The 20668-nt window shown below is 52.3% G+C and overlaps 7 protein-coding genes across 7 annotated transcripts; 4 read left to right on the top strand and 3 right to left on the bottom strand.

Moving 5' to 3' along the window:
- Nucleotides 1-216: 216 nt before the first annotated feature.
- J4E79_007045 (uncharacterized protein) lies at nt 217-1582 on the bottom strand (the record flags this gene model as incomplete). Its single annotated transcript, XM_049355913.1, has 3 exons — nt 217-995; nt 1043-1226; nt 1433-1582. The coding sequence occupies 3 exons, from the start codon at nt 1580-1582 to the stop codon at nt 217-219; spliced, it is 1113 nt and encodes a 370-aa protein (XP_049209367.1).
- Nucleotides 1583-3399: 1817 nt separating this feature from the next.
- Nucleotides 3400-4671, top strand: J4E79_007044 (uncharacterized protein; the record flags this gene model as incomplete). Its single annotated transcript, XM_049355912.1, has 2 exons — nt 3400-3405; nt 3442-4671. The coding sequence occupies 2 exons, from the start codon at nt 3400-3402 to the stop codon at nt 4669-4671; spliced, it is 1236 nt and encodes a 411-aa protein (XP_049209366.1).
- Nucleotides 4672-7218: 2547 nt separating this feature from the next.
- J4E79_007043 (uncharacterized protein) lies at nt 7219-7650 on the bottom strand (the record flags this gene model as incomplete). The annotated part of the gene is made up of 2 exons (XM_049355911.1): nt 7219-7492; nt 7586-7650. The coding sequence occupies 2 exons, from the start codon at nt 7648-7650 to the stop codon at nt 7219-7221; spliced, it is 339 nt and encodes a 112-aa protein (XP_049209365.1).
- A 2523-nt stretch (nt 7651-10173) lies between these two features.
- J4E79_007042 (uncharacterized protein) lies at nt 10174-10861 on the bottom strand (the record flags this gene model as incomplete). The annotated part of the gene is made up of 2 exons (XM_049355910.1): nt 10174-10539; nt 10592-10861. 2 exons carry the CDS (start codon nt 10859-10861, stop codon nt 10174-10176), a joined length of 636 nt encoding a protein of 211 aa, XP_049209364.1.
- A 1176-nt stretch (nt 10862-12037) lies between these two features.
- Nucleotides 12038-13441, top strand: J4E79_007041 (uncharacterized protein; the record flags this gene model as incomplete). The annotated part of the gene is made up of 2 exons (XM_049355909.1): nt 12038-12686; nt 12738-13441. The coding sequence occupies 2 exons, from the start codon at nt 12038-12040 to the stop codon at nt 13439-13441; spliced, it is 1353 nt and encodes a 450-aa protein (XP_049209363.1).
- Nucleotides 13442-16672: 3231 nt separating this feature from the next.
- J4E79_007040 (uncharacterized protein) lies at nt 16673-17623 on the top strand (the record flags this gene model as incomplete). Its single annotated transcript, XM_049355908.1, has 2 exons — nt 16673-17387; nt 17442-17623. The coding sequence occupies 2 exons, from the start codon at nt 16673-16675 to the stop codon at nt 17621-17623; spliced, it is 897 nt and encodes a 298-aa protein (XP_049209362.1).
- A 322-nt stretch (nt 17624-17945) lies between these two features.
- On the top strand, nt 17946-19685 carry J4E79_007039 (uncharacterized protein; the record flags this gene model as incomplete). Its single annotated transcript, XM_049355907.1, has 1 exon — nt 17946-19685. One exon carries the CDS (start codon nt 17946-17948, stop codon nt 19683-19685), a length of 1740 nt encoding a protein of 579 aa, XP_049209361.1.
- Between the last annotated feature and the right edge of the window lie 983 nt (nt 19686-20668).

Raw genomic sequence — 20668 nt, 5'->3', positions numbered from 1 at the left:
AGATGCTCTCACGCTTTGATTCTTCTGACGACTGATCTAATGACGTTGGACCGCGTGTCCGTCAGAGCGCCGCGACATGGTGAGTCGATGAGACATAGCTTTCATGACACGGCGTATCGCCGGGTGTCTTTGACCGCTTGAAGTGAGAATGTGGCCCGTTTGCTCAACTGAGATGATTGAGATGGCGGTGAGACATATGGTACTCATTGCGAGAGTTCACTCGGGCACTCGGAATACAGGGCTCAGAATACTCCCGCGAGTGAAGCTATGTCTGACGCTGTCGCGCAGTTGAAGCCTTGGAGGTGCCTCAGGAAGCTTCGCAGGGCCCTCGTATTGTTGCTGAACTGTGACAGTGTGTATAATCTGACCTTCTGGTGTCTCCGGAACATCTTTATCTGTGACGACAATTTTCGGTGGTGACAGGTTCTCTTCCAGGTCTATGTCGTGAGGTCCATGGATCTGTATAGTAGTCATGGTACCAGGAATTGTAGGGACTAGATCAGAAGGGCTCAAGCTACGGCGATACCCGCGGCGATGTTTTTTTCGTATGCGACCACCTTCTTGTGAAGGATAGTAGTTGCGGCCGCGTTCTTCACGAGGTGCGTCGGCCAGACCCATCTTCCATAGACAGTGGCGGACGAGCGGACGGAGTGTCGCGATACTTCCCGCGGTGATGCCGATGCCAGGTTCAATGGTGCTCCACAAGGCGACGTCGGTGGTAGCATACAGGAAGTCGGGGCCTTGAACGAGTGTGTGAATGTATGCCATACGGATCGCTGTACCAGTGCTTCCAATTGCTGCGAATGCAAGGATACCGGCAACTAATAGCTTTGTCTTGGTCCTCATCTCCAAGCCCCAGACGATGAAGAAAGGAAGCAAGCCGAATGCCCAATCAGCCATTGCGTTGATGGCGGCGAGGGCATAAGTAATCCCCAGAGTTGGCCCGTTGTGTATGCATCTGTCTGAGGCGGGGTGCACGTTCCAAAAGTCCGAAACTGGATCCATTAGCGAATATGACAACGAGCGCTTGGTTGATGCTTACTAGGAATGCATTGAAGCAAGACTAGAAAGAAGTAGACAAGACCGCATAGTACAGTGCCTAGCATGAGTATCCTGATGGCCCAGATATGCCAGCGCTCAATCGCGACCCGAAGGTAGAAGTAGCCGATGGCAAACTTGAGCAGACAGTTCGCTATCACGTAGAACAGCTCGCACAGGTACCAGAACTGTATCGAGTCAGATGTCAGATAACGCGATGAGTGGGTTAGACGAACCAACAGCGCTGTTTTCGCATCGCTATCGCTCAACTCCCATCGATGGCGGCCAGTTCCGTGCATCGCGGCAATGATCTGACATGGTAGGTATACAGTGAACGTCAACTACAAGCTTGATCAGTATAATCTCCGATTGAACACGAGACGTGACAACTTACTAGTGCCGCAACCATGTACGAGTCATCTTTTCCCCATGTCTTCATCAAGACCGCGCGTACGTAGATCCGTAGGAGAACAGTCGTCCATGTGAGCACAAAGAACAGTGCAGCCACGGCGAACACTTCGGGACTGCGGTCGTCTTTGCTCATGTCGGAGATGCTTTCCGGCTATTAAAGCTTGGTTGATTTTCCGTTATAGCGATGCGATCTCTCATAGCTACCGACAGTCCTTCATCCGAATTACCTAGGTATTTCTGGCCGTAACCTACGCGTTAGAAAACTTCATCGACAAACGACGGGATGCCGAGGAAGGCTCCAGTATTAGCAGACCCTGGAGCATAGGGACCGTTGATAGTCGTCCCAGGCGCGTAGTCTCCGAAACTGGCCAGAAGCCCTGCCGCGCAAGACCAGTGGAAGCCAACGACCCACTATTGAAGATCGCGTTCTTAACCGAGTCATGAACGATGTGCCGGACGGTCTATTCGTTGCGAAAGAGCGGTAACTTCGATGGCGGCCTCTTAGGCTGCATACCTCAGCTGCCAACCCCAACACGGAGGCATCTCCTCAGGACAAGCCACACGGTTAATATCATGCAAGTAACTTTTGACATGTTCGGTCGAGACGTGAACTGCCGGAAGACTAGGTGGTAGATCTGCAGATTGACTTTGTGCAGACATCATCGGTACCGACCGGAGGGCCAACCGTTGAGATGCGGAGGGAGACTCCTAGCGGCGGCTTCAGGCTGTGAAAAGATGATACACGGCATGCGCTGCCACGGCCAAGGCAAAGATCCGAATCCGAAAGCCGTGATGGCCCAACGCGGGTTGAAGCAGTCTAATGTTTTGGAGTTGTGGTTAGGCGGGTCTGGGCAGGACGGCGATTGCCGTACCGCGGCTGATCGGCACAGGGATACCCGTTGAGCGAAAGGGTTAACCTGGCCTGGCCACATGGCAGTGCGGTACGCCATCTTCAAGACCTTTCAATTTTGTAATCTACTCGTCATTGTCACCGCGATCGCCACAATAGCATCACGACTTCGACGTTTTGAGGAGCGAAGAGCGAGAGGTTTGGCATCGCAAGCGCTGACATCGCAGTTCCCCATCCCGCCAGCCGTTACGCCATGTTTTAGGGCCGATTGCGTGCTGTCCAAGCCACGAGGACAAACCCCTATCATCGACACTGCGATTATTCACCCTCTCCTCACAGCTTGCCAACGCTCTGGCGGAGTCTGTCGCTTATTCGCAGCACGGGTTGCGACAGATCACGGTATCACAAACTTCCAGGACGCGTTACTCCCATCCCATCTTGGTAGGCTTATGTATCCTCCCTGATTGATTCGCAGGCAATCTTCAACTCACAGGTAATTCTTTCATACTCTCGGTGACTGCTAGACATCCTGATTTGTAGCAATGGCTTGACGGCCATGTAAGTAAGGTTGCAGATGCCGGCAAACTGCTTGCGTCGGGTAGAGACATCGAATTGCTGTCTTGAGCACAGTCGCACACCCGCGAATATAATGGAACACAACCGTTCGGATCTCATCCTCTCACCGTTCCTTCCAAGTCGTATTTCAACCATCTATTTGTATACTCACTACACCAAGGGTGTCCATAACAGCGATCTGTATCCAGAGATTCCCTTGTTGTTTGTTTGTTAATATGACTACCCAAGCTTATAGCACTTGCGCCCTTCCGGAAGGTCTTCGCTACTATCTTCTTCGTGGCAGCGTGATGGTTCCGCTGGTACCAGTAGACCAGCTGCCTTTCCAGCTACAAGGAATCCCACGTCAGTTGACCCATCGCCAGATCTCGGACGGAGCCTGGAAGCTTTGCTCAGAGACAGACGAGATTCCTTCGGCTCTATTGATCCACGCGCCCACATCCAGCAGCTTCTCGCCTCGCTCCACTACGACGACGCAGTCACGGTACCTGGCACCAGACCATCATGTACGTGCGGAGCCGCAAACAATGCCCGTGAGCGGCACTCGCTCTCCTAGACTATCTCAGCAGCTCCCAGCTATCGTAAACTCGCCAGAACCACCTCGCCCAACCCCTACCGCTACTATCGAGCGCCCGTCTTCACTCACCGACACCTTCGCCTCCATCTACCAGAAAGATGCGCAGCGCCTCGGATACCGCGTGCCCCACCCATCTGGCATCGAGCCCGATCCGTCCAAGAAAGAGTACTGCACACACTGGATCAAGACTGGAGAATGTGATTGGACGGCTATCGGGTGCAAGTTCAAACACGAAATGCCCGGCATTGAGAAGCTCCGTGAACTAGGCTTCGTTAGAGGTATACCGAAGTGGTGGAAGGAGAAGTCGGCTATCGGTCCCAGGCCGCCTACCTGGATGCAGCGAAGGCTAGCAGCGAACGAGGATGCAGACCATGACGGTGCGATACCGGAAGCAAGAGTCTTCCCCGACCCTTCGACATTTCGAACGAGGAAGAGCGAAGAGCGTGATCTACTTGATGATGACGTGCAGCTGCCGCGTGGTATTCTTAAGAGAAACTCTTCTCCCAAGGAGACTACATCGGGACGACTGACCCCTCCGCCGGCGACAGTTCAGGAATCTGTTCGACATGCAAGCCAAGTATCAGATCTGCTCATCGATCTTGACGATACCCCTGCTCCTCCACCCAGCCCTGAGTCATCTCGCGCTTCGGAAGCCAGTACAGGATCCAGTGAGGTGCACATGTCCTCCACTCGTCCCTCTACCTCGCCACCATCGTCTCCCAGCATCGAGTGTAAGACTTGGTCACCGATCGATAGCAAACCACCCCCAAAGGCTGTCGCTACCAAGAAGACATCAAACAAAGACGCCACCATCCGGCGCCACTCCCAGCTCTCATGGGCGTCTGACACCGAAGACGACACCCCCGCCCCCACCAAGCCATACCCCAAACCCCCTCGACCAGCCCAACAGCGACGTAGACCCGCTCCTCGCGGCGATAGCAGACGCGCCGCCACGACTTCCACGACCCCGACCAAGCATACCGGTCTTGCAGCTTCTAAGCACGCCACCAATGTTCACGCTGTAAATAACAGTGCAAGTCACGGCAAGAACGCAAACCGTAAGATCCATGGGCCGAATCATAGCAAACATGTGGAAGATGTTGGCGTACCAGAGCTACATGCCAAGATTGAGCAGTTGCACAGGGAGGCGCATCAGAAGGAGAGGGTGAGGAAGGGTGCTGTAATGGCGGCACCTGTGGCTGGCAGACGAACAGCAGTGTGAGTGGGAGAGGTGTGCGGCGGTGGTGTGCGGCGATGGTGTGTGATGAGGCGTGGGCACATGCTGTGTGACGATGTTCGGCACGGGGCGGTAGATGATGAGTAAGTTGTACGAAACGCGACAAAATTGAGTGTGGGTGGTAGTATAGCTGTATAGGATGATTCTGTTGCATACGACTGTCCGCTTTTCCTACTTTCTTTAAGATAGATTTAGATGATCTTGTTCTTTGACGAATATAGTTTTACAACAACACTGGTCTAACATGACGTCAGATGCATCGCTCGAAACACTGCACGAGCGTTCATCGCCGAAACGGGTCGGACTGAGCCGCCCTTTCACTATCGATTGGTTCGTCACCTGAGCGAGGCAGGAGTCCCAAAGCGCACTGACGCGCTTCTGACGCGCCTCTACCTCTACATAATGCCTGTCACACTTCCAGAATCATTCCACGCTTGCTGCACCCCGATCGAGACCGCTCAACCATAAGCTTGGAGCAAACAAACCACCCACAGAGTCACTATGACAGAGCACGCGCTCTCCTTGACTACAAGCGACCGCTCTCTTCAGCAAGTCGATATGAAGGATGCTAAAGCGCAAGCGTCGAACCCCATGGTACAGGACGCCATGTTCTTCACCCTGCTAAATCGCGATGTACGCATGAGTATCTACGACTTCCTTTATGGACATCTTCCCCCGTTACGATATAAGAATCCTCGGGCGCCTGGACGTGGGCCACCAATGATGATGGCTTGTAAGCAGGCAAATTTGGTATGTTGTTGTCATCACCTTGTGAAAAGAATTGAACACAGCCTACCCTCTATGATTTTACATCACTTTGGAGCTACGCCAACTTTGGCGTTCATGCTAGTATAGATGGCAATGTAACTGTTCGGACTTTTCCTCGAATGAGGTGCCGTCAAAGCAGTGTATGCGGTGAGCTAGGCTAACATGTCACAGGAGCTTTCGGAAGCAGCGGCTCGCCATCTGAAGAAGCATCTCGATAGATTCTCCCAGAGATTCGAAAAAGGCCATGGGCATGCGATCAAGTTGTCCGGCAGCATACCGCTTTATCAGGGGTGGGAGGCGCTGCGGACCATCACACTCACACTGGATATCGACTACTTCGCTGAGGCTCTATCAGAGATTGCGATGATACCTGAAGCTGAGAAGGATAACTGGCGTCGTGGAGAAGTTTTAGAGAAGCTCGAGCTGCACATCGATACAGAGAGGAACGGCAAAATCCCACAGTGGCGCGCACTCCTGCTTCATCCATTCGACAAAGTCACACTACTAATTACCGACGCATCCCGGGACAAAGACAGTGATAAGACCGTTCAGCTTGAAAATTACAGCCACGTTGTCGATATATTGCGAGACAGCCTCACAGACATGGGCAATCAAATCGCCTACGACTGGCTCATGTTTCAAGACGCGCTAGACTGGGATGCCATATGTGAACAAGAAGACGAATATCTACCAGCTCCTGAGCGCGAATGGTACAAGACCGCAGAACTTTTCCGCTTCGCGCGCGTGCAGTACAAGCGGCTTAGCGATGGGGACTGGAGAGAGGAAGTCGAGCAAGCAGGTCTGCTGGGAAACAAGACCCGCCGCCGTATCCAGACCAAGCAAATAAACTTCGCTTGGAACTTCCTGCCTACCACCACAACCGTCCCCAAGAAACTTTTTGGTAAGAGACACACCTACACCGCTGAACATGCGGAAGAGATGCGTAGGACAGATCAGCTCCGCGAGCTCAAGTACGAAAACCAGTGGCCGCACAAGTACGAAGTGGCTGCTGCGGATGGAATCATCGGCGAGATGGGCATTCGTCATCCCAAACGCTGGATCTTGGCTAGTGAAGAGTATTGCGAATACTATGGTTTGATGGAGCAGTTGAAAGAGGCAGAAGACGTGGAGAGCAAGGGCATTGGGATGGCGCTGTGGAAGGCGAAACCAAGGGCTAAGAAATCGGAGGCAGAGGAAGGGGTTGACGTGACTGCTGACGTAGAGGCTGAGGAGGAAATTGACGAGGATGTTCAGGAGGAAGTCAAGGAGGACGTTGTGGACTATGTTGAGGAAGAGATCGAAGACGAAACTGAAGATGAAGAAGATGACGAGGATGACGATGAAGATGATGACGAAGACGACGACGAAGACACCGACGAAGATAGCAAGAGCGAGGATGACGACGAAGAGGAAGGCCAAGGCGAGATTGAGGACGAGGACGGCCCCGGCTTCCAGGCTGTGATTCGCGGTGGGAAACAAACCAAGATACCGGATTTCTGGAAAAAGGCGTAGCGTATCAGGGCTTGAGGATACGATGGTGGAGGTGGAACGCTTGCTACAGTCTTAATGATCTCATGTGTTTTCCTTGGATGGCTATCCTTTTCCTGCGAGTCTTTCACAAAACAGAGTCCGCATCATCGGCTAGTTGGCTGGATACCAAATAAACAGGTTTTTCAATTCAACGAGTGTGCACATGACAACCGACCGCGGTAAATCCGTATTCCCCCTTCCTCCCCCTAGTTCCAAAGTATCTCTTCATCCCCTCTAGCTACGGTAGTTGACAGTGACATGGCACTTATCGCAGTTACCAGTTCCGTAGCTACCATGCGACTTCCCGCAGTGAGCCAAGATATACTCGGCCTTGTCCTTGATAACCTGACCCCGCACTGCCTGCTGGCCAGAGCCGTTGGTTGCGTACTTGATGAAGCAGCTGCCCTGCGAGAACTCCTGCTGGTCGTTGTAGTAGGCGTTCACGTCGATTCTGGCGATGCCGACGTAGCATTCGCTTAGGTTGGGGGAGCGGCTGGAGCCGTCGCAGCTGGGTGAGTGGGTTAGTAGGGTTGAGGATGATGGGTAGATGGGAGGTTGCCCAGGTGATGTGAGGGGAAGTATGGAAGGGGAAGTGGCTTACTTGTCGGAGTAGGCCAGAGCAGTGCTGCTGAGAGCGAAAAGGGCGAATGCGATTTTGGCGAACATAATTGATTGATGGTTCTGAGTGTTTGTGATGGTAATGGATTGGAAGTTGATGTGTTTGATGTCTGTAAATCGCTGTGCGGACGCAGTATTTATAGACAAAATGTATGCGTACAGGAAGACTCGCACACGCCGCCCCCTAGCTGAATGAGCCACGCTGTCCTTACTATTTTGGAAGTGAAGATACCGGTCAGGGTGCGTCGATGCTGATGTGCATGATGGTCTGAGGCATGCGTGTTTGGGATGAGGCCCCCCATATGCTCGATGCACACGCTTCGGCTACAACTCCGATCTGGAGATCATGTTCCTAAAATGTAGGTTAAGAGCCCCTAGGATTCGTCTCCTTTGGTGATGAAGGAGTAACCACCCAGTGAAACCTCGCGAATTACGATGCCTCCGCAGCATAGGTTTTGATGAAAGCAGTCTGCCTTCCGTACTTCAAGTGACACACAGTAAACACAGCCTTACTTCTTGGAGTGCACGTGAAATTCCGTAGCCCACTGCTAACGAGAGATGCAACCGGAAGGTGCTCCGCTGTTGGACGCAAACGTAGAGACGTGTCAAGAGATCCGCCCACTTCGGATAATCCGGGAAGCGCCGATCAGGAACGAACGCCTGATCCGGTCGATCGCATCACCTAGCAGCACGAAGTCGCAGTAGTTCTGGTATCCTGGAGTTACAATATGGTAATATGATGCAAGTAAGCGGGAAGCACATTGCCTCTCGTTGGTGGAAGGTGGTGAAGGGTTGCGGGCCGTAGTGTACGTGCGGTACAGCCTTACGGCCTTAAGGTCCTACGGCCCCGGCATTAGCTTGATGTATGTGCATTAGTATCCGTCCAAAACACGATAAGCTTCCGAAGGGTCCAAAAGCTTGTGGCGCTGATGGGCCACACAGGCTGACGTGAAACAGTTACTTTTGCAGCAAGCTCACCAAAGAAGAGCACGAGACCGACTCAGACTGCGATCTTGTCTTCGTCTATGCTGTTCATTGAAGCTTTGCGTCAAACTCGTGGTCGTACTGATATCCAAGTAGAGCTACCTAGGTATCATAAGCCTTCCAAACAAGCTACGGAGAAGCATTGCCCAGGAACGGCTAAACGAGTAAACGAGGGGCGCGAGGTGATGTACACCAAGGCTATCGTATAAAAGGCGGGGAACCAGGCGGTAAGCCATCTGAGTGGATCGTGAGGCACGCTTTAGTACTGAATAGTTAGGTGTTTGTGACGATGAGGCCGCAATGGGCTGTCATCCCGTAACTAGCTGGCAGGCTGCGGCAGCGCGGCGCCATACTGGCGATGTAGACTAGAAACCATTTCTAGAATGAGCTAGCATAAACGCAAAGTATGTGGGCATACCGTACGATTAGTGATGGAGAAGCCGCCCGTACCGAAGCCCCGATGCGCTCGTGCCTAGCCATGAGACATGCCTTCCTCCGTGTGATCTCAATTGGATTGGAAGTCCACCGGTATCTCGTTTCATTCGCCTCTTCGTGCAGATCGGGCTACACGGAACGCCTATCCTTTCTCTCGGGTACCAGACAGTACACATTCCAAGCCAGAAACGGACAGACGTAGTCATGGTGACATCGACTTCGGAGGAGCGCCGCATATACAGTAGAAAGCCTTGTCCAGAAACGGCCGCATAAGACTGCGATCGTCCAGCCCAGTTGCAAAAATTAGCAACGCATTCGTCCTAATGCAATGCAGTGAGGCAAAATACAGCTGTACGGCGTAAGCAGCCCATACGTGCAGTGCCCCGTTGGCCACACCCACCGCCGTGAATGGTGAAGATTCCGGAGCCACATCACAGGCTTACATTTGGAACCCCGGGCAAAAAGAGCAAAAACATACAACAGCGGGGATTCGCTAGTGGTCACCCACCTAACTACTAATCCGCCGGTATCTTGCTTAAGTACCGCTGAGCGAACGGGAAGCGCTGAGTTCAAGATCCTATGGTCGTATGTGCAAGATCGTGGTGTTGAAACGATCTTGATCTCGGTGCATGGTCGTTAGTAAGAAGGAAACCACAGCCTTGTTCGGGTCAGCTCGATACATGATATAGGAGCGCCACTCAGCCTGATGCGGCTCTTGAAGTTGCTTCTGCATGGGGCGGACCCATTATGCCTTGCCACACCGACATTGTAGGAGTGTTACTATAAGACATTTGGACAAGCCTTGACCAGATGCGGCTGCATGAGGGCATGAGGCTGCCAATGCCAAGTACGTCTTTTCTCTAGCGCCCACCAGAGCACTTTAATGTGTAGGTACAAGCCGGTTGTAAGACACCAAATGCGTTGGATCGATCTAGCGGGACGCCTTAGCATATAAAGTTGGGTATTCGTGGTCCACAGGAGGTAATTGGTTACCAGGTGGCGGCGGCGCGGCACGACACGATATTGTAGCCTGGGTCAGACGGAGGATGGCGTTCCGCCTCGTACGATTCGTGAGGGGTTGGTTTCATGGGTATCTCATCTAATTCGTCTCTTCATGATGCTAGGACCATACTGATCACCTAGACTATCTTCTCAGCCTTCCAGCGCCTTTGTCCGTCCGTTCCTCTTTCTCCAACTCTGCACACCTCTGTCAATCTCATCTCTTGTCACCCCGTCTTTTATAAGCTGCATAGTCACTCCCAGTACCTCCACATTCTTATTCCTACTCTCATCGTCGAAGAAAAGCATCTCCTCGTATTCAATCCCGCTGTCTCTATGTATCCTCTGGAAATGCGTCGTCTTGCTGCCGGGGTATATTTGCATGTGATCGAAGTAGTCTATTGCGCGTGAGGACGATCCGTTCGCGCTGGGTATCTTGAGGAGCTTGAGCATTTCGCGGCCGAGATCGGGGGCGCACGTGCGCGAGGCAGCGGCGATGAGGATGTTCTTGTGTTTGAGCTGTCGTTACGTCAGCTCTGTCATTGAGACGATGGGTATAGAGTCATCTCACTGCTTCTAATACGCCGCCAACATCGTTGTAGAAGCCGAAGCCCTCGCCATATTTATCCTTGACCTTCAGGCCGCCTTCGACAGGCTTCAGCGGAGGCGTGACGTGCGTGTCAACCCAGAAGGGCCATAGCGTGTAGTCGAGATCGAATACGACAATCTTAGGAAGTGACAGTCCGTCTGTAAACGTCGACGGCCATTGGACCTTTTCTGGGAGTGTTGTAGTGGTGGTCGTATCGGTGGATGCCGACGAGGTCGCGCTGCGGCGGGGCATCGTGGCCTTCGGTATGGGGAAGGGCGCTTTGAGGAAGAAGGCCAAGACAGCTGCAGATACGACAGCAGTTAGGAAGCGTGGAAAGGCCAGAATGGAGGTGCACAGGGTGACTGTGAAAGCTGTTGCACGTGGCGCGCGTGGCAGAAAAAAAGGCGATGACGTAGACGCGTAGGACTGCCCGATTGGGCGAAGGCACGTGAGAACTCCACGTGAGAACCCCGTGGCACCCGTGGACGCAACAACGTTAAACACACCTCACTACGAGATACCACGATCGATCGTTCACTCGAAAAAGCAAATTCTCTCAAAGATGGCATCGGCGAGTTCGCTTGTACTACCACAGTCCCCGCTGTACCAATTGGCCGTCGTGAAAATTGGAGCGTTGACCTGTATCACATACATGGATATCAGCACCCATTGGCATCACTGCCATCATGTAAATGTTCACGATTGCTGGGTGCAGTTCCCGACGTACCCATACATAGCACATGCACAACATGAGGAAGATGATGGTCTCGACCACTAGCGCAAGCATCCGTGAACTGCCGATGAACTCATCGCCTGGCCTGACCAGGACCATCCTGAACCTTGTCCGGCGCACCTGCAACCTTAATCCAGCTCTAGCTATTTTGATACTATTGCCAAGTGTATCAGGTCTCTTCGGGGCTAAGCGCGCGATGCGCTCGACAACAAGAGGTACCTCGGTACCCGGAACCAGCGCTTTACGGACGCTCAGCACCCTTATCGCGCAAGTCCAGAACTAGATATGCAGCGCGATGGATGCAAAACACCGAAACATGCAACTGTGCGATGACGATTGGGATGATGGCCGTCTTGCATGTGTTAAAATGGGTTGCGCTGCACACCTTCCGTTCTAGTCGTCCAGCCACTGCCAGCCCCGCAAATAACGGGCAGCGGAAGGATTCCCGCCTGACTTCTGCCTGCGTCAACCTCTACACAGCTTTCTCGAGCAATGTCGCCGTGATCCGACCACCAACGGGCTTCAATGGCGGCGACCTGTGCTCGTCGTACAATTCTTCACCGCGACCAGGAACAGCACCAGCTCGTCACCACCCCACGACCCGCAATTGCGCAGCCTCCGCTTCTGCGAATCAAGGCGCGCCCCATTGAAATCCAGCGCAACAACGGGTGACACCACGCCAATCAATCGCCACAATGGCCGACTTCCATGAGACAAGATCGCCCCTGACAAACGAAAATGTCCAAGCATGGGCGCGTGCGAATTTTGCCGCGCCCTTTCGCGCCCTGCCACGCGCCGCAAGACTGCATTGGATCCAGTTCGACGAAAGCTTCACCATCAGCAGAGCCATCTGGCGAGGGCTCGGCCGCTCCACCCACAAGCAATTGCTTGTCATCGGCGGATATGCGCCAGGCCCCGCGGGCGACGACGATGAACCCATAGATCGGGTCACCGCGCACGTCCACGAAGATGAGGCCGAGGTCAGCTTTTATCGCATTACCGAGTTGGAAGACGGCGCACACGAGTTGCAAGCTGTGAATAGTACCAGTACTGTTGCTTTCCATGCGCCCTTTTGTGATGTTGGAGACGATACGGGCGGCTCCAAAGCCATTCATCGTGTGTCGGCCCTCATTCTCTACTATTTCTTGGCTGCTGGCCATGTGAAGGAGCTATGTCGGACTAGATCAGATCCCACCATGTTTACCAGGAATTTCCGAGACGCGTGTTTGTGGGTGCAGAACGAGGGGGAAAGACCATTGCTGCCGCCGTCTAGGAAATCGGAACCCAGTACGCCCATTGAAAAGGATTCGATCGCTGTTCGGCCAAAGCGATCATCTACCGTCTGTATGTCGACTTTAATTGTCATTTGGTCGATGATTTACTGACTAGAGGCAGCATCATTATCAAGATCCATACCGGAAGACATCCAGGTCCAGCCGCCATCCATCAAACGCGCAGCAACCGACAACTTGAGTGTCAAGATCAAACGCGAACGCGATGAAGACTACCCCAGCATCGCATCAGCCATTCGTCCAAAGAAACACCGTCGCACCGTCAGCGAGCAAATCGTGCCACCCTCAAATCTCAAAGACTCAACCTCCGTCCCATCACCGTTATCCATCCTCAGCCCACGCAGTCCAGCACCAGAGCGCGTAAACCGCGCATTAACAGATCGAATCCAACATCTCAAAGACGAAAATGCCGGTCTCAAAGCCTCAAATACCAGCCTAGAGACCGAAAAGACCGACCTCCAAAAGCGCATGGAAAAAGAATCCCACGCCTACCGCGGCCTGCAAATCGAATCCGACGCGCTGAAGAAAGAGTCCGAGAATATGAGAAAAGAGATGATGGCCATGAAAGAGCGTTTAGAATCCGTCGAAACATCAGGCGAAAAGATGCGGGTGGAAGTCGATCGATTAACAGCCGTAGAAGAAGCAAGCAAAGAACTACGAAAAGAACTCAGGAACGAAGTCGAAAAACTGAGAGGACGGGTCGAGAGGAGCGAGAAAGAGGCTGAGAATGCGAAAGAAGAGCTGCTGGCTGTCCGGAGAGGACTGACAAAAGAGTTGGGCGAGGCGGTCAAGAAGTGGGGTGCGTAAGCGACGGACGTGTTGGGAAATGCGCTGGCTGTTGATTACTTTTTGTTCTTTGTCAGATGATTTTGGCGGACGGCTTGTGGAGGGATGTTGTACACGACGTGCAAGGATGGGGTTTAGGGCATTTCTTTTGGTTTGATGAAGAAGCGGCATCCTCGGCGTATTATTCGGCGTCTCTATTTCTCCTTCGATAGGGTTGAGGGCAGCTCGCAGTTTCAATGGGATAGCACAGCAGCGGTGTTTTCCGGGCTTGTATTGGAATGGTCACATGTTTGATGGCTTTGTTGATGCTGATAGTGAGATAGTGATGGAGAGCTGAACCCTGGTGATGTCCCATTAACAGCTTCGTGTCTCGCGTTGACTAGGATCAAAAAGGCATGCTTGCAATGATCGATACCGTCCTTTGTTTCTGCTGCTACAACAGAAGTACAACAGCCTATGAACACAATTCCTATTTACGTAATGCATTATCGCAACGCAATTAAGGAAAATACTGGCAGCCGCTTCACGGGGTACATCCAAAAAAAAAAAAGCTGAAAAAGCTACATTGCCTTATATTTCGAGATTTTATGTTGCTATTGTTGTAATGTGGGTTTCAGCGCACCTTCTTACCTGTTCCATAGCATGAGATCGGTGAGAGACTCATACGACACAGATAGCTGTGAAATGATGAACATCAGATCTCGAAGTTGGAATAACGCGCTCACCCAGTACCACGTTATGATAGTTTCCCTAAGCTGCAAGGCATTGGCGTCTCATTGAGAACCAATGTTGTGTTAGACAAGTGCTGGGACTGTCTCGAAAGCGCTGTTTTAATGCTAAGGAATAGCGAGACGAATGTCGAACACAACATACGGGTATAGCGGCGCGCACCTCAATACGTTGACCCCATGGCTCTTCAACAGTAGGCCAGTATGTTGGTAGAGGTGGGGATTACAATTTGTACCGGCCGAAGGATGTAGGTGGGGCGCGTCCCTGCCGCATATGTCAGCACCACCCACCTTGACCTCGGGACTACCTAGGTATCTTGAGCTTGTCAAGACCAAGCTTCTATTTTGCGCCACCTGAATACTCTTTTGCCTTCAATTTGTCCCGAACCAGCTGTCTCGTGAGGGTCACAAACCCTCATCTTCGCCTGCGTACCAGCACCGGATGGCGGAGCAGGTACCTGCGGGTGTGCTTTGGTGCCGCCAGTGCAACAAGCCGTTCACCAAGCGTCAGTGTTCTTGCCATGTTGCTCGAAGTTTGCGACAAAGATCATCGAACTGACCGGTCTCGAAGAATCATCATTGAAACGTCATGGATATTACTGTCGGTCTAATACGAGAGCCTCTGTCCCGAGACGGCGATCGTGCGCGGCTTGCGCAAAGGCAAAGACCGCGTGCGATAACGCACTACCAGAATGTTCGCGCTGTACCAGAAGGGGTCTCATGTGTCACTATCCTTCCAGATCTACGAGGCAAAAGCGTGATGCTGTGCGTCGTGCTACCCCCGAAGACCTGGATGATCCCCTTGACAGTCATGCAAACCCGGTTGTGCCAACTGTAGCCGATCAATCTCAAGGTCTTCTGGCTACTACATCGGCCAGCAATGACCCCGTGTTCGAAGACCTACAGTGGGGCCTCGACGATATGACGGCTTTTGACGACTACATGATACCTACGCCTCAGCCGGCTTTCCCTTCAGTTACATCATCTTCACCAGGATCAGCCAGCCCGACGACCATTACGCCTCCTTCATCGTTGCTGGAATTAACAGGCCCAATCTCCGACGAACAGAATGAAGTTACTCGTCAGCGGGAGCGGCAACATCAAACCCAAAGACAACAGTCGTTGTGCTTTGCCATCTCACCTGGCCCCAGTTTGAACGTCCGATCAATGACACAACGGCCAAAGATGCACCAGGGAGCGGAAAGAGCGGCCAGTCTCATCTTCTACACATTGAAGTCTTACCCTCTGATGCTGCAGCAGAATGACCTGCCACCTTTCATACATCCAAGCTATGTGTCGTTCATGGATGAAGGGACAACAACAGAACCACTTGGGAATTGCATCGCGTTGATGCACATGATGGCGAACCGAGTGAAAGGCAGCCGAAAGCTCTTCTGGCGGAATGTGAGAACCGAGTGTGAACGCATCTGTGACCAGAACCAAACTCTGAACAAATGGGAACTACTAGGTGCTATGCAAGCTCTTTCGGTCTACATCTTGATTCGTATCGACGAAGGCGAGACTGAGCATAATAATCTGGATTATCTTTTAGAGAGGGCAGTCATTGTGAGTCCAATATGTCCGCACGTTTAGGAAACACATCTAACGATATTCGTTCTAGCTCGTCGCAATCCAACTTTCTCGCGACGATTTTGATTGCCATACGCATGACGTATTATGTCGCAGCAAGTCAACTAACAGCTGGCAAGACTGGGTTTACAAAGAATCCAGGCGAAGGTACATTGATCATTCCGATAACCGTTCCATATTCCTTCACTAAAACCCATGATAGACTCGCGGTAATCTATCGCGTCCTGAACAAGCTCGTCTTCTTCGACCCAGCAGCCATGTGCGACATGCCCACTGAGTTTGTGATTGCGCCTCTGCCCGCTAAACGGCAACTCTGGGAAGCCCAGGATGCAGCGGAGTGGCAAAGGCAACGGCAGAACGAGCCGCGAGAAGAGGCATCATTTGCGCTGGCTGTCGATGGTGAGGTTGTAAGGTTGGACCAGCGTCGATTGTCCTGCCGAGATGCGTGGTTGCCCTACATTCCATCGAATGACGAGACGCCATCTCAGATTCATACGAGTAGAGCTAGTCGTAGCGCGGCCTGTTGGGCCGAATGGTGTTCTGGTATGGACAGCATGGGCGGGTTGATCATGCTCACGGCCTCTATGGCTTAGCGATATGGCTTGATGGATTCTAGCGAGATATACCAACAGCGAGATATCAATGAGTATTTGTGTACGAGTATGCATGACATACCAACCGGCAAAAGCGCCACCCCATCCGAACTGAATCAGTGCGTCCGGATTTCACTAGTGTCGGGCGGAACATTTTGTACGTCGGGATTCGTGAACTCCGCCGTGTCTCTTTCCCCAACCAGGGCACAAGAACGTTATAAGAATGATGAATCGTCCTCGTTTACGAATGCCCAGGACATCCGCATCTTTTCAAGTGATATCAGTCGCAAGTCACGCAGCAATTAATCCTTTCTTCTCCACCAAAACTCATTCAGATCACCATGGTATCCTCCACTCCTCCCTTCCCATCTCCAGTCCAGCGCTGGCACAACAAAGCCCAACCCGCCGGCGACCCCAGCCTCCCAGCCCTCTCTCAAACAGGCAAATCCATTCTCGTGACCGGAGGCGGCAACACCGGCATCGGAGGAGAGACAGCACGTTTCTTCGCCCGCGCAGGTGCCGCACGTATCGGTCTGCTAGGACGCCGCGAGGGTCCGCTGCTCGAGAACAAAGCCTTTATCGAGAAAGAATGTCCTGGCACGAAGGTCTTCATCCAAAGCACCGATGTTACCGACGAGGTATCTGTCAATTTGGCCTTTGACAATTTCGCGAGAGAGGGCAAAATTGATACGCTTATTCACGCCGCTGCTGTTATTGGTCCGACTGAGAACTTCGCTGAGGTTGACGCGCGCGAGTTTCTTAAAGGTGTAACTGGGAGTATTGAGGGCTCTTTGTGGGTCGCGAAAGCTTTCATACGCCATGCTGCACCCGATGCGCATGTTGTCGCTATCAACTCCTGGGGCGCCCATTTGAGTTTAAACGATGCTTACGCGTCCTACTGCGTTGCGAAGATGGCTGTGTACCGCTTGTGGGACATGGTACTCCTTGCGAAACCTAATCTCAGCGTCTTTCATACCCAGCCTGGCGTTGTGTTGACGGAGATGAACCGTAGAGTCGGTGGGGCAGATAGCTTCAAGCATGTCAAGACTGATGATGGTGAGTGTACGACCCTACTGCACACTGCGGTGAGACTAATTGTTCTTTGTATAGTCACTCTCCCAGCGAGCTTCAATCTCTGGCTCTCGACACCAGAGGCTCGCTTCCTCAAGGGCAAGTTCTTGTGGTGTAACTGGGATATCGACGACCTGAAGTCTCGTGCTAAGGAAATCGAATCGGGAAGGCTACTCAACATCGATCTCAATGGATGGCCATTTGGGGCGACTGCGCACTAGATGATGATAGCGAAGGCAGAAAGCGTTGATCTGTACTTAGCTTTCAAATGGGAATGTTTTAGATCTATGAAGAGTGGATGATTCAGGCAGCAAACTCGAAGTGATTGGGTGGAGCAGCGATGACGTCACGTAAGCAACTCCACAACCACCACCTGCAGCAACTCCAGCATGATGCCAAGCAGGCCCCCGATACGCCCCGGTGGCCTTGCATAACGAGCAACAGGTAAGTACAAAGCCATGAACCACTTCCGAATGTTGAGACGGCTGTTCATTCCCGTTCTTCATATACTCAAGTTGCCACCGTAAGGCGGTCGTCCTTGCCATGTCGCTCTCCATTGAAGAGAAGCTTCCCACCGAGCTTCTCGAACACATTGTCTCACTATCCCCACGCGAATCTCTCCTTAGCCTATGCCGTACTTCCAGAACACTTAATCGGCTCGCGACGCCATGGCTGTACTCGAAGATTTACCTGAGAGAAACCGACAACCTTGCCGCTCTCGCATTTCTAGTCTTCACTTCCCCCGCCCATGCCAGTCTGGTCAAATGCCTCATTGTGACTAGTAGCTGGGCGGATGTTGGAGAGGAGTATTGCAACAGCTCGTGGCCAAGATCTGACGACCCTGGAACCCACGACATCTTGAGGAAGAAGTGCGCGGAGTGCACTTCCAGCGTCGAAGAGGCATTTGTTGTCTATGAGATGATTCAGTCGGGTAAGAATGAGGATGCTATTATGGCGCTATTACTCGTCAGCCTACCGAAGCTTCGACGATTGAACATCAATTGTGGCATATATGGCCATGATGATTTCGTCTCGTTGTTACCCAAGGTCATCCGTGGGAAGCCGCACGCAATGTCAGAACCTATCGATATCCTGGTCGCTGGAGCAGACGACAAATATTCTAGCGCTACCAGTCACGTCGCAGCCTTCTTTTGTCTACCAAACGTGCGCTCTATATACGGATGGAAGCACGGCGACGGCGAAGTCCACGACCAGAATGACTTGTTCTCGAAGCTGGAGCCACGATCATGCCCAATAGAGTATCTGGAATTGCGATGCGCAAAGCTTGACATGGAAAATTTCCAAGGCATGTTGAACGCGACAATACCCGGAAGACTCAAGACCTTCAACTACGAGCTTGGAGGCCCGTGGGCATGGTGCGACACGGAGCATCCGGCGATGATGCGAAGCCTGGAGCCACATCACGAGACGCTGGAAACGCTGGGGTTAAGCCACGAAGACTTCTACCCGTACGTTGATAACGGTAGTGCCGAGCGCTCGAAGGCTTATCCGTGTTCTTTCACGTCTTTCACCGCCCTCAAGCGTCTCAAAGTCGCACCTGTGTACATATGGGGCCATCAAGGGTTCACGGACCAGACGACCTTCCGGACTGGCGCATCGAGAGACAGGCTTTGGTCCATACTTCCCAAAACCCTCCAGGAACTCTGGATTACGCGAGCTCAGGCGCAAGAATCGCGTGAAAACATCGGAGCTACCGCGTTTGTACCGCAATGCTTACTCCCAGCACTCGATCTGGTGGTGCAGAACAAGCGGACATCTTTCCCCCAGCTCGCGCACCTGCGTGTCGAACTTCCGCTCCTAGACTGGAAGGACGATTGGCTGGATAGCCTGGCATCGATCAGCCGAGCCGCTGCCGCTGAGGGGATCCAGACATCCATCATCTTATACAACATGTTCAGCAGATACGGGCCTATAAGCGCGGAGCAAAACTGGGGCTGGAACGAAGACATCAAGTGGGAACCATCGCGCTACAGCGACAACTTAGAATGCCCAAAGATATGGATTGAGGTGACGCCGCAGCGACAGGAACATCTTGCCTCCATACTCAAAGACATGAAGACCCGGTTCCAAGAAGAGAATGAGCGGTATACAGAAGCGAGAGATAGGATTAACAAGCTGGGCGCGCTGTGTACGGATTGTCAACTCAGTGGAGACTACGATTCTAGCAAAGATATCGGCCTACCTGAACGCTTCGTGGACGAGCGGCTGGGACAAGAACCGTATTGGAAAGGTCGCGGTGCCAAACCTGAGGTGGTGACATGATGCCAATAACGACGCCACGAATTATACATGTCGTGTTGTCGTATTGTATCTCAATGTTCTGCGAGACGATGGAAACACTGGCAAAATCGAGAAGAGCGAGCAAATCAAACCGTGGCATAATTGATGTAAGCCCTAGAGTTAGTCAGCCGAGATGTAACCGAAGAAGGGCCCTGTAGGGAAGGTAGCGGTGAACATTTGGATCGCAGTGTTCGTCACGCCAAGAAACTCTGCGTCTTCATGTATGCTCTAGAGTATATTCATCGCATCTTGCGTGTGGTAGTAGTCGTTAGCACTATTCGTGGGTTAGCGAATACATGTGTACATGACGTAACATAAGATGGCTACTACCAACAGCACTACACAACATGTTTCAGTGATACGCGACCAAAGGGCTCAAACGGCACTCCAAGGCTCGCATGCTGTGCGCATCTTCAGCTATCAACCCGAGCAAGCGACATCCATGTAGCACGAATAAAGCGCTGGCGATCAAGTCCTCAAATACCCCAACTCGCCGCAGTAACGACGACGATGACGAAAGACATTTCGTTTCAACCCGATATTCCAGAACTACATGTGCGTATCAGGCGAGAAACCATTACGACGAACCAAACCTTGGCTTCGCGGACGGAAAGAATGTTTGATCAGGATGCATGACGCACAGGAGGGAAGCACCATGGTTGAGAGGCAGTAGAGACAAGAAGAATGGGGATGTTCGGTTCGCCCAGCTGCTATTCAGCCTATATTACCCAGGTTAGCGACGAGCTCGTACGACGACGGGCCGAAGAAAAGAGAGAGGGGGATCAACATTCATGTACATAGGTACGTGGTAATATACGATGCGATGCGAAATATGTCGGGAGAAGCGGAATACAGTAAGCAGTAACAAACGTTGTACGTAGGTCGTTGTACAACAGGTAGGTCGGTGAATATAAATACATGCACCACCACTACCGCGACCCCCATCGCCATCTCATCCCAAAAAC

The sequence above is a fragment of the Alternaria viburni genome (assembly GCF_023758015.1).
Source record: "Alternaria viburni strain BMP 2772 chromosome Unknown scaffold_15, whole genome shotgun sequence".
Taxonomy (NCBI): domain Eukaryota; kingdom Fungi; phylum Ascomycota; class Dothideomycetes; order Pleosporales; family Pleosporaceae; genus Alternaria; species Alternaria viburni.
The sequence above is the reverse complement of the archived record's forward strand: the minus strand, read 5'-3'. Positions and strand labels throughout refer to the sequence as shown.